Below are 13052 nucleotides of genomic sequence, written 5' to 3'. Positions count from 1 at the left end.
CTATTAAAGTATAGAAGTTAAATACGTATAAAATATTAAAATACAAACCACGAATATAAAATGCATAACCCTTTGAATCAGTAATGTGGTGGTGACAAAAGTTTCATATTGGTTGAGTCTTAGTATTAATACAAGCCAAACGGTTAATCAGACACAGGACTGACTCAGTATCACCAGAACAAGCATAAGAATTCATGATAGTCCTGCAGAATCACTCACTTGGCTCTCAGGGCTAGCTGTCGGTCATTTGGGCAAACCCACTGACTATTCCCACAGCCAAACATGGTGTCGGTCATGCCTCAAAGAGATGCTTGGAGAGAAAAACAAAGACAAGTAAATATGTAGTTTCTATATATATGCAGTTTCCTTACAATTGATTTAATCACTTCTCTATTGGTTTGTTTGCCACAATCACAGAGAGGAGACATATGACCTTTCAGAAAAGTCCTGAAGCTAACTTTGAGTAATGAAAGGAAGCTTGCAGATCAATGCCTCAAAGCCTTAAGCATTTGCCATCAATGTCAGTCAATTTAGAAGCCATTAACGTTAGCTATTTGCCTTGGGGCAGTGGTTAGCTGTGACGCTGCCACTGTGCATTTTCCACATCACAATAAAGCTGCACAGCTGTTTAGCACACAGTCATCAGTTAAAGGGTTTTCACAAACAAGAGGATTCAGTCATGTACGTTTTCAGTCATGTATAGTAAAATAACTAGCCCTAGAGGGTAGCACTGATACTTCATATCCATTTCACAAAAGAAAAGCTCTATTTCACTAAAGAACATCCAAAAGCAGCAGCCTTTTTTGCATCTGGACCTCATGATTAGTCCTTTCTCTGAACATGACAATAAATAAATGACAATAAAGGCTTCATTCAAGTCTGAAGCAAAAAAAACAAAACAAACAAAAAAACAAAACAACCTCACATGAGTTAGTGCTAGATTCTAAACAATGAGTCAGTGTCCTATCTCTCCTCTACAGTTGGACAGGAAAGAAGTCGGTCCATTTCTCTTGGCCCTGCTCACTCGTCCATTTATCAGAGCGTTTGTGCATTAAAAACACATTCTGCCCTAAAAAACACATTCTCACAAAGTTTGCGCTCAGTGGCATAAACACAAGAAAGGTGTGGTGCAAGGACAGAGAAAAACTACAATTACATCTGGAAAAAAAGTGCTTTTCCTCCAGAAGCACCAGGCAATGAAGTCATGAATGTAGCTACTGCATTGGGTAGCTGTGTTTTATCTGGTTTGTGATGCAGATTACTTAAAAGCGCAGTCATGAGAAAAAAAACACCCGTCACACTCTCGCTCTCTCAAACACGCACCTCATTTATGACTAAGCGACTCAGTCTGTTTACATTTCCATGCGACCTAATGCCCTTTGTACAGCGCTGCTGTTTAGGCCTCGGGCACAAAAGAGCACAAAACAGCAGCTCTAAAATAAAAAACAGCCAATCAGCAACATCAGAACACTCCGCACTTCAGAACTAGACCTGTAAAATCTTGACAAAATACTCATATCCCAATTATACTGCTACACCTTGCACTGTGCAAAACCAAGCATCACAAAAAAAGTAGAAAACATATATAAAAGGAAATAACACCGCCTCAGCATCTAAATATAATATCTTTTTTTCAATATTTAGTATGTCCACCTAATGTCTTCCATTCTTTTCGGGAGACTTGTTTCAGTTTTTCAAAGAAATCTCCAGAGATGTTTTTCCACAACTCCAAAGTTCAGTCTCAGAAGTTGGTTGTATTTTCTGTTTCTCATTATCCAAGTAACCCCAAACACATTTAGTGATGCACTGCTCTGAGAACACCAGCAGCTTCTTTGTTTGATCTGTAAATTTTCTTCTTTTTTGTGCCCGTTTCATTTTCGCAGTAAGGGCTTCAGACAGCTACACATCCTTTCAGACTCATAGCATTGAGTTGTCTTCTCACAGTGGAAGGAAACACCTGTGAATTTTCTAAGATCTAGAGTGAGAGTGGAGCCTGATTTTCCTCCTCCCTCTCAAAGTTGACTTTCCCCTTCTTTATGCAAGTGGATCACCTAATCTCAGAAATATCTACTGAAACATGGATAACTAGTACTACTAGTGCAGTATTAAGTGAAAATTAAATAAATGAAGGGAGGTCTCTGACTTTTTAACAGCACTGTATTATGATCCCAAAATACATTGGTGAATCCTTGATGTGGCATTGTTTAAGACCATCTTGCATTATTCTGACCAAAATTAATAGTACTGATAGCACAATTCTAGTTCCCTGCAGAGTTTAGTTCCAACCTGCATCTAACAAGATGCCCCTCTGATGCCAATGCATCTGATCCAGCCAATCAAGGACAAGTTTATTAGCTGGAGCAGGTGTGGCAGATTGTGACAGGGACTAGACTCTACAGGAAAGCAGATCTTGAGGACCAGGGAGATCACAAAGAAAATTATAAAAAAAAAATCCAGTACTGGGCTCCAGTGCGGCGCCACCATCTAAGCGTTGGCCCTATCATCAGGAGATCGTGAGTTTGTTCCCTGGTGATGCTACAGCCATCCATGGCCAGGAGTCCAACAGAGCACAACTGGCCTCGCTCTCTCTGGGTGAGCAGGATGGCCCTCCGTCCCCCATCACTCAACATGATGCTAGTCAGCGCAGGCGTCTGTTAGCTGACATGACAGAGCTGGCAGTTGGAGCTTTCCTTCGAGTGCACTCAACTGTCCAATGATACTGCATTAGCGGCAGTTCGAAAAGATGCGGTGGGGTTTCACAGGTCTTGGAGGAAGCCTGTGCTAGCCTTCACCCTCCTAGTGCGGGTGGTATTGTGATTGGTGGAGTTAAGTAGTGGATGGAATTGGAAACGACTAAATTGGGGAGACAATTGTGAAAAAACAGATTTTGTATATTGTCTTTTACAATATTCATCAAATGACCTCCCTAAGAGCAAGAGGAAGAAGCACTGAGAGGACTACACTCAAAAGGAGAAACTTCTTAACAGCTCAAAGAAGAACACTGAAGGGAACCAAGACTCAAAAGGAGAAACGCCCGAGAGGCATGAGGAAGAAAACACTGAGAAGAACCAAGACTCAAAAGGAGAAACGCCCGAGAAGCATGAGGAAGAAAACACTGAGAAGAACCAAGACTCAAAAGGAGAAACGCCCGAGAAGCATGAGGAAGAAAACACTGAGAAGAACCAAGACTCAAAAGGAGAAACGCCCGAGAAGCATGAGGAAGAAAACACTCAGAAGAACCACGACTCAAAAGGAGAAACACCCTAGAAGCATGAGGAAGAAAACACTGAGAAGAACCAAGAGCATGAAGAAAAACACTGAGAGGAACCAAGACTCAAAAGGAGAAACTCCATAAGAGCATGAAGAAAAACACTGAGAGGAACCAAGACTCAAAAGGAGAAACTCCATAAGAGCATGAAGAAAAACACTGAGAGGAACCAAGATTCAAAAGGAGAAACTCTAAGGGCATGAAGAAAAACCAAGGGTGACTAAGACCATTGCACTACTGATTATGTTAGACATACAGGATATTAGATGTGAGAACAAGGCACAACATGTTTACACAATTCATGGCTAAATGGACTATTCTGCCTTCTTTTTTTTTTTCAAAATGTCTGCAGAATCAAAAAGTTAAAATGTATACAAAGTCATTTACTGTGGTTTCCATTCTAAAGAAATGTGCGTCAGAATTTAATGCCTCTAAGACTTTAATGCCTCTAGAAGCTCCCTTAAAGATAGTTAGCCTATTACATGAAATGGTTACAGATACACTGTCTGATGCCTGAGACATTATTTTACCATAGTTCTAAGGTAAGGTTTTGGCCTAAAACACATTTTTAAAAATCAATTTATGGCAGAGAGGTACAGGCAGGGCAAAGCAAGGCAAAACAATACCAGAAGAAAATGTATATTTTCCAGATTCACGACTATTTTACCAGTACAATGTAACATATATAACCTCAGAAGACACGAGTTGTTGATGGGACAGTTTCAACTGTCCCATCAACAACTGAATTTTATTTTGTGATAATAAAGTCTGTCTATGTTGACTCTACTCTAAATGCCTAAATGAAATGTTGTGTAACTGAATTAGGTTCATACAATAACGTAAAGCGACTACATTTGTTTTCTAGTAGGGGTGGGTGGTACGATAGTAATGTGGTACACCGCAGTAGGTAAAAACAATGATCTTTAAAAATAATGACGGTATGTCAAAATGATGTCAAATTTCTATTGCAAGACTGAGGGGACAAATAAACACAATGCACCCATTTATATTTGAGAGGGCTCACTGATTGGAGGTGTGGCAGTTCAGCAATAGGTGGCGTAACAGAAAAAGGGGGAAATCAGAGCCAGGAAAAAACCCAGAAAAACTAAGCATGATAGCAGTTCAGCAACAGCAAAGAGCTACATGTGGCAGAACCGCACACAAAGAAGCTTTTACTGGAGCTTTTACTCCAACATCAGTCACTAACTGTTGCTAAAATGACACCTGTTTAGAGAGCGCTCTCCTCTAAACAGGTGTCGTTTTATTAATAGTAAGTTACAATCATGCTGAGGTGTGGAACGTTTGGCCTCTAACTAAGCTCTCTCTCCCAAAAACCACAGAAGAGGATTTATTTCTGCTTACTGTCACTCTACTTTTGCTATCTCAAACATTTTTATCATCTAAATTTGTGTCAGTACAGCACCAATTTTCAGAACCAAACCTGTACTGTGATGGGTGGCGCTGTATGGGCCTGTAGCCTGCTTGATAAGCTAACATTAAGGTAGCCTATCAAGCTACAGATCCAAACTCCACAGAAGAGATTTGATTTTGCCTTCTGTATTTGAAATAACGCTAGACGAGATGGCTATAAGTGTTATAAGTGACTTCTATCAGCAGCAGCTCAGCTTTTCAGCGTAAATAGATACCACCCAAGTCAATGTTGTAGACATTGTGACGCCTGGATCCACCACCACTGTAAAGAAGTTGGTAAGCTTCTCTACAACCATTTCATATCAAAACACTCTGAATGAGTGTGAATAATGAATAAATGTTAATAATTACATAAGACTAAAATAAAAAAGTGAAATTCCACTTTCACATAAGCTGAAATCAACTCAGTGCTTTGTTAAGGTGAACCCTAAGCTAGCTTGCTTATTGATGCCTGAAGTAGGAAAATCAGCAAGTTGTCATGAACGACCAATTATCCATTTCTCTAAAGACCACAGCGTTCATTTGGTAACAATCTCAAAACTAGCTCTCCGAACACTTAAAAAAGATGGTTCTTTAGGAAAGAGAATGGTTTTATATAGAACCATGAACACTCAAAGAACCCTTTGCAAGATTAAATGGTTCTTTGCATCGTGAAACGATTCTTCAGACTGATGGAGAATGTGTTTTATATGGTTCTATACAGAACCTTTTTGAAAAGAGTTCTATGTAGCACCAAAAAGAGTTCTATTGCTATGATGTTGAGCTTGTAACAACAGAACCATAAACAGTCAAAGAGCGCTTTGCATAATAAAATGGTTCTTTCCATTGTGAGATAGTTCTTCAGATTGATGGAGAACCATTTCACAATGGAAAGAACCATTTAATCATGCAAAGGGCTCTTCGACTGTTCGACTACAATCATTTTCTCTGTTAAGGAACCCTTGAAGAACCATCTTTTTTTTTTTAAGAATGTGCAATTCTCTGATGTAACAGTTTCAACTCACAGCAAATGAAAGTGCTGTTTTAACCAGCGAAAAGCCCCATTTAAAGTAACCACTGTTCCCTCTGAATATTCATTTCAGACTTCCCCTTGAAGCAAAGAACAAATACATGACAGAGGAAAAAAAATACCTTAATAACATTAACCACAGAGCGCTGGCTCCGGGCGATCGCCACGCTACTTTCAAACTCAATACGCTCTGGCAGCTGTTCAGGCCAAATCCACTTAAAAGCTGTTGGCAAACAAAGACGCACACCGACAAAGAGCGAGAAAGAGAGAAAGTGTTTACCTTGGGAGAGGGGCTGATGACAACAAAAGCAAAAAGAAAGGAAACTTTCACCAGGCTCTGCTTCTGATCTAGGATCTACTTTTCCTCTTCCACGTCCCGAACTTAAACAATACAAACAAAATCCCTCAAAACTGGTCTTAGATCAGCGTGAGAAGGAAACTTCGACAGGGCTCCGTGGCCAACCTGTCACACCGGTCACATGACGGTAGAACAATCCCTCTGAAACATCCTGTTCCTCCGCTGGCAGTGATTGAACTGCCCCTGATGATAGACTTCCACAGACCAGCCTGTTTTAAAGGGTTTACTATTGACCTGGCCTTCAAAGCTAAGCACTATATGTCACTGTGATCTCATTTGGAGGGCCTGCTGGAGCTCCGAGACATCCCAAATTGAAAGTTGAGGGACGACTATTGTTTCTTTCAAATAGGCAGATGCTGGGCTTAACAAAAGCTTTTATTCAACCAGAAAGAGGTCTCGTGTTCGGATAGACTATTAAGTGGACCTAAAACTAAAAGGCAGTATAAGCAGTATAAGACATTTCATGTTTTAACACTGAAGCATCAAACAAAATTAAGAAGCACTACATTTCACTCTGTATCAGAGATTTTAAAGGGCTCAAATTGTGCATCTCTTCTGTTTTTTTCATATTTTTTCCTGATGACCATTTATGGTGTTTGTGTGGTTTTACGCACTTAAAACAGTCATAATTTATTTTTCTGTGGCTGGTATCCAAACTCTCTCTATCATTTGAAATTGAACAGGCTGTTTTTGTTACTGTGCCATTAGATAGAGAGCCAGACAGACAGATAGATGGACAGACAGATACAACTTTGTCATTGTCCAGTACAGGTGCTTGGCAACAAAATGCAGTCTGGCATCTTCCAGACGTGCCAACAGTAATTAAGGGCAACTATTTCAATATTGCAATATTTGAGGTGAAACTTTATGACTGAAACATGTAAATGATCTCTATTTTGATTGGTCACCCTGTATTGTGCCTCCTTCAAAAAGCAGTCTGGGTTGAAACACTCCTTATAACTTCAGCATGAGTGTGCTGAACTGCTGTAGGCTGAGCAGGCAGATTTCTGTAAATGAGTTGGTATTCGTGACATCACAATACACTGAATTCAAAATGGCTTGTTTTTACAGCAGTATGTTTCAAGACCTCAACAATGTTCATCAAACTATTTTATTTCAGAAAAGAGGAAAATCTGGATTTTCATTATATTTCTTTTGGTCTATATGTTCTCTGAGCGCACATCTGAAGAAATGTTTCAAATTCATCAAACCAGATAGCTAAAAAGCACGTTTTTTATCATTTATCATTAGGGCTACTATTTTTAACAAAACAGCTGAAAATCTAAAATTTGACTGAGAGTCAAAGTATGAAAATCAAATATGTACTGTTAGATGTTCATCAAAGATTTAACTACACAAGACTTCACCACTTTAGTCCAATCAGAACAAGATCCAATTTTCATACTATAATACACCATAACATTAAAAAACCTTCTTGTTTCTACACTCTTGGTCCATTTTATCAGCTTCACTTTGTAGTTCTACTATTACAGACTGTAGCCCAGCTGCACTGCGGTGTCTGATCCACTTGTACCAGTGCAACCCATGCTAAGACGCAACCACCATGTCAGTGTCACTGCAGTGCTGAGAATGATCCACCACCCAAATAATACCAGCTCTGTGGTGGTCTTGTGGGGGTCCTGACCACTGAAGAACTCCCACAAAAAGGGTAAAGGTGATAAAGAAATAATGGACTACAGTCTGTAATTGCAGAACTACAAATTGCACCTATATGGAAAGTGGAGCTGATAAAATGGTCAAAGACTGAAGAAACAAGGAGGTAGTTATTATGTTACAGCTGATGGGTGTATATATAGCTGATGTACATGGACGGGTGAATAGAAAGGTCTAATATGCAGGTGGCATATGGACAGATGGTCTGTCCATTTGCAATATTACATTTCAGCAAGTGACCTGTTAAAGACTCCACTAACAGCAGCAGTTCAGCTTACTGATGCAACTCATCAGTAAATAACGCAAGCACGAGGCACATGCTTGCTGAAAACATGACAACTTTGGACATCTGTCATTAACTCCACAAGTCAATGTCACAAATGTTTCAGCTGTGAACAACCATGTCCCATTCTTCACCCCCAAACTTCAAGAAGGCAAACTTGCCCAGATTCCCAGCCTCACCTGGTGACTTTATGTATCCACGCAGAAAAGGGACTCTTTCCAAACACCGCTCGCTCCTTCTCCCAGCTGTGCACACACCTGCGCTGGACGAAGAGGTTAAAGCTGGAGACGCACGATAAGGCAGCAGGTGGAACACAAAAGACTTGCTGCCCATAGACAGTGCAGAACGGAGCTGCCTATTGTACACAGCTCCCTTCAGCTTTCTCCCCCAAAAAAGCAGAGACGGTCCCGTGGGTCCAGGCTCTGGCTTCGGACAATGGCTGCGCTGCGTTTTATCTCCAACTCTGCAAACAAGTGGAAAGGAAAGGGAAAAAAAGGAAACTGAGGTCACATTACGCCAGTGCCCCCTCCTCCCAGCCGTGTGGAGAAAGGGGAGGGAGGACCGCATGTTCCCTCCCAGACATTCAGCACAGGTTTCCTAGGAGAGAAACACCACAACCTTTGTGTCTGTTTCATTAGGAGGAAAAGGGACTTTACCCCATATAGTCCACATGCAGTTATGGTCTAGCTGTCAATGAAAATCAAAAAATGGGATGTGATGTTACAGCCTGGTTTATACATAACATTTGCTGTGAGTCGAACTAGTACTGAACAATATATATCTATACATGTGTTCCAGTTTTGGTGTCACGCAAACTGATTTTTAGTTTTAGCAAAGAAGTTATAGGGACACTGTGGCCAAAAGCAAAAACGTAAGCATTGCTACATCTGTTGTAAACATGCCTAATTGCCCATCACAGTTGGTCCACAATAGCATATAGTGTGAGATTTTTTCTTTTTAATACTAGAAACCCCCCTTCTGATGAGGTATCTTGAAGGTGGGAGGAATTTCTGAAACGCTACAGGTGCCTAGGGGTGATCACATGAAGGCAGGCTGTTTGAAATGCAGAAGGAAGATAAAAGAAAGTCAAATAGCTCATCTGTATTTATTATGTTCTACACCAATGGATTTCCTTATTGCTATGGGATTCCCAGTGGTTGTGTAATGTATTTGCGTAATGTATGCTGGGTACTGTAGTGAGAAAACACTGATGGAGGAAACAAAAGGGATACAAAAGTGTGAGTTCTGTCAAACTGATGAGGCTGAGGGATGCAATGCTGCACTACAGAAGATTACATAACGTTTGATATGCCCATTTGCCCATTTAATTGCAGTGTGGTCATTTGCTGGATGCCTCAGATTGTTCTGAAAGAACAGTTCACATAACACAAAATACAGAGCAAGTTTCCTTTCCAGAAATCAGGTTTCTGTCTGGTTAATGTTTACAATGTCAGGTTTATATGACATTCTTTCAGCACAGAGTAGCAGTACTTAGCACTTAGGCAGCAGGAAGTTCAGTATTTTTATTCATGCTAATTTAAATATAATACCGTAACTGCAGTACTGTGATGGATTTGAAAAGTATCCTGATGCTAAATTCTAGCAATACCGCCCAGCACTACTAACAGGGTACAATGTCTGAAAAAACTGGTAAGGAAAGCTGTTGAGGTGACGCTTTTTAACTCTTAATATAAACATGCTGACCAAAGGTCAGAACTAACGTTACACTTACAGAGAACACTGACTTTCTGCTGAACAGGCTAACAGCATGACGCCTACTGTGCTATATGTTTTTTTAGTTTTTGGTAAAAAATAAATAAATAAATAAATAAAAATCAGTTTATCGCTGAAAACACATACTTACATGCTGGGACTGACTTCAATCTCCATACTAAATATATAATAGTAATGAGGATAATAAAAAAACAGCCGATGCTAGTCGATGTCAACTGAGCGATACGTTGGCTAACCCTAGCTACGAACTGAAAGGTTTCTCCTCTGCGCTAACTCATTCCTGAGTGGTTGTGTTTCCAAAAACAAAGAGAAATGTCAATATTTGAGCATTACCGAAGCATGAAAAACACCTCAAACGGTTTAATACACAGCAGAAAACCATTTTGCGGCTAGTGACTAACCGCACAGGAAACGAAGTTAAGACTGTAGTCGTTAGCCGGCGCTGCTAACCTGTTTACAAAAGCCAGCCGTTAGGCTAAATAAAAAAAGAGGCAATGTTGTCAACTTACAGCGGTCAATCTTAACAAATTCACACCCGACAGATTAGATTAATTAGCTAGATATAGTCCGTGTTGCCGAGAAAGGTTAGTTTTAGATCAGGCTAAAGGCTAAACTTCCAAAATGCTGCGGTTTAGTCTCGCGGGAGACGCTCGCTTGTCTACCTAACATTAGAGATTTCCTGACCATTAAGGCCCGTACTGACAGGTGGAGCAAAACATGGCCTGTTTTCTCCTTTACCTTCTCTTTCAGCACTGAGTCAGTGAGTGCGTTTACATGCATTTAATAATCCGACAACGGCAGAAAGTCAGACTTGGTCAGTAATCCGTTCCACGCGTTTATATGCACTTGAGTAATGAAATAATGGGAAATTCCGAGTCTACATGAGTCAGATAGTAATCGGATTTCTGCTTTGCAGTAAAAAAAAGTTGGACAGTAAACTCACAGAAGAAGACATAACGTAAACGTGATGCGAAACTCAAACCATCGCGCCACATTACCTGAACTCAAATCATCGCGCCACATTACCTGAAAATATGAACACTCATCGTCTAGAACAGGGGTGTCACACTCAACCAGTAAAAGGGTTTTATTTCATTTTTAAGTAATGTTGTGCTATAACCCGAATTGGCGAATGTTTACTCAAAATACGCAAAAACGTCAACAGTAAAATATAGGCACTTGCAGTAGACCTAGAAATATTACATGAATTACTGCTTGCTTATTTCCGGTACCGCCGTCTGTTTTCACACATGCGCAGACTGAGAAATCCGAAAGAAATCTGAGTAAGCCCTTACATGCACTGAGAAATCCTCATCCTTAAGCTAAAATGCAGCTCTCTTTAGACCTTACTCCGATCTAAGAAATCAGAGTATCACCATCTGAATAATCAGATACCTGCAGAAATCTGATTGTGAGTACTGAGTGCATGTAAACACACTCAGTGACTTCTTTTCTCAAAGGTATTGACCTACTATGTCGAAATAACTATAGCATCTCGCAAAAAAACTTTTCAATTTTTATTTTATTACTCATCATTTCAACATAGTATCTCAATTTCAAGAAAATAAGTCAGTATTTTAGGAAAATAAGTCATGATGAATATTTAGAGATACTTAGTCAATAATTTGACTTAGTAACAGAGACGAAGGTAAAAACTACATTTTTTTTCCTCCTCTACCTGGCGGGAATTGGCTTCCACTGATTCACAAATTTTCAGGTGTGGTGATTTTTCAATTCTGAGGTCAAGATTCAATTTGATTTTCTATGTTTCAAAAAAGAACACAAATAAAAAGACTACTGAGAGAATTTAAAAGCGACTTAGAGAAAAAGTGCAGTCATCTGAAAAGCAGTCGTTTGAATAGTGTAGGCCCTCCCCTCTTCATCACCTTTGATAGGATGAACCCAGATGCTTGGTATTGATCACTGACAGTGATTTTAGTGAAAGATGGCGAATGAAAGAATAATGCAATAAATTTCCATATACTGTTTTATTCATTTTTTCAGGTTCTTGTGCTAACAATAGTGGAGTAGGTGATATTTCTTTAACTTTGGTGTTAAGACAGCCAGAATAAAAGCTTTAATGAGATCTAGGCCTACTTTAGCCTGGAGTTACAGGGGAATTTCCATTTTTCAAAATTTTCCAATAATGCAGTCATTAAGATGTAAACAAAGTCTTTCAGAGTGTCTTGATGTGAAATGGTTAATTGTAGAGAAAATCACTGACTCAGATTTCTTCACCATGGTGGTGATAGGAACCAGGGGTCTTAGTGTCTGCAACGCAATGTATATCCATTTTATGCACTGTTCAAAACAACAACCAGTGAACGTACACACTTTTTGGCTTTTTGAATAAGGCACAATACAATGCAGCCAATTAGAACAGAGATAATTTACATCAGTCTTAAAGGCGGAGTAACAAAAATATTTTTTTTTGTGTAAGAGATAAAAAAAAAGTTGGAAAATGGTCATGTAAAATGGTTGGTTCTGGTATATTAAACCATACAGACCTCATACGTGAACCTCAGAGGAAAGAAAACACAAAAGAATGTTATGGTCCCTTCAAGTATATACGATTGCAAGGAAAGGAGTTAACTGTTTTTTTGGACATAGTCCTCCAGATGTAGTTCCAAAAAAAGTTGGGGCAGTATGTGAAATGCTAATGAAAGCAGAAAGCAGTTATTCATAAATTCACTTTGACCTCTATTTGAACAAAAACAGTACAAAGATAAATAATGTTTTACCTTACTACCTTACTAGTCTCAGGGAATCCAAAGAAATCTCTGTGCATAGAGGGCAATGAATGGAAAAGACCATCCAGGCTGTTACCAGCCAAGTTCAAAAGCCAGCGTCTGTCATAGCTTGGGGGTATTAGTTGGCAACTTGCATATCTGCATCATTAAAGCTTAGCACATTTTGAGCAACATATTCTGCCTTCTAGGTACTCTCTTTTTCAGGGACATTCATGCTTATTTCAACATGACAACATAAAGCTACATTCTGCATGTGTTACAACAGCATGGCTGTGTAATCAGAGCATGTGGGTGCTAGACTGGCCTGCTCCAGACCTGTCTCCTATTAAAAATGTGTACAAAACACAACAATGAAAGACCCGTACGATTGCACAGCTGAAGACTTTTATAACAGTATATTTCAAAAGGGCATATATTAACAAAAATCAATGACATTCATAAAGTAAAACATCATATATTATGTTATATACCGTTCTCAATTTAGTACACACTCTCAGAAAAACTGTTACAGGGATGGTACCCTCATACCATAGGGAACATTATTG

At 39.5% G+C, this 13052-nt stretch overlaps 1 protein-coding gene across 2 annotated transcripts in view; it reads right to left on the bottom strand.

The window, feature by feature from the left end:
• The window catches only part of LOC118814321 (rab effector Noc2-like), a 45676-nt gene extending 37137 nt beyond the window's left edge, over positions 1 to 8539 (bottom strand). Inside the window, exons 1-2 of one of the 2 annotated variants that reach the window (XM_036579870.1) lie at positions 8203 to 8539; positions 220 to 310 (exon numbers count right to left, since the gene is read on the bottom strand). In XM_036579870.1, coding sequence (XP_036435763.1) covers positions 220 to 296 — 77 coding nt within the window. In that variant the 5' untranslated portion in view covers positions 297 to 310; positions 8203 to 8539. The remainder of the gene's footprint in view (positions 1 to 219; positions 311 to 8202) is intronic. The other variant, XM_036579869.1, reaches the window with a different exon arrangement.
• Between the last annotated feature and the right edge of the window lie 4513 nt (positions 8540 to 13052).

The sequence above is a fragment of the Colossoma macropomum genome, unplaced genomic scaffold (assembly GCF_904425465.1).
Source record: "Colossoma macropomum unplaced genomic scaffold, Colossoma_macropomum, whole genome shotgun sequence".
NCBI lineage: Eukaryota > Metazoa > Chordata > Actinopteri > Characiformes > Serrasalmidae > Colossoma > Colossoma macropomum.
The sequence above is the reverse complement of the archived record's forward strand: the minus strand, read 5'-3'. Positions and strand labels throughout refer to the sequence as shown.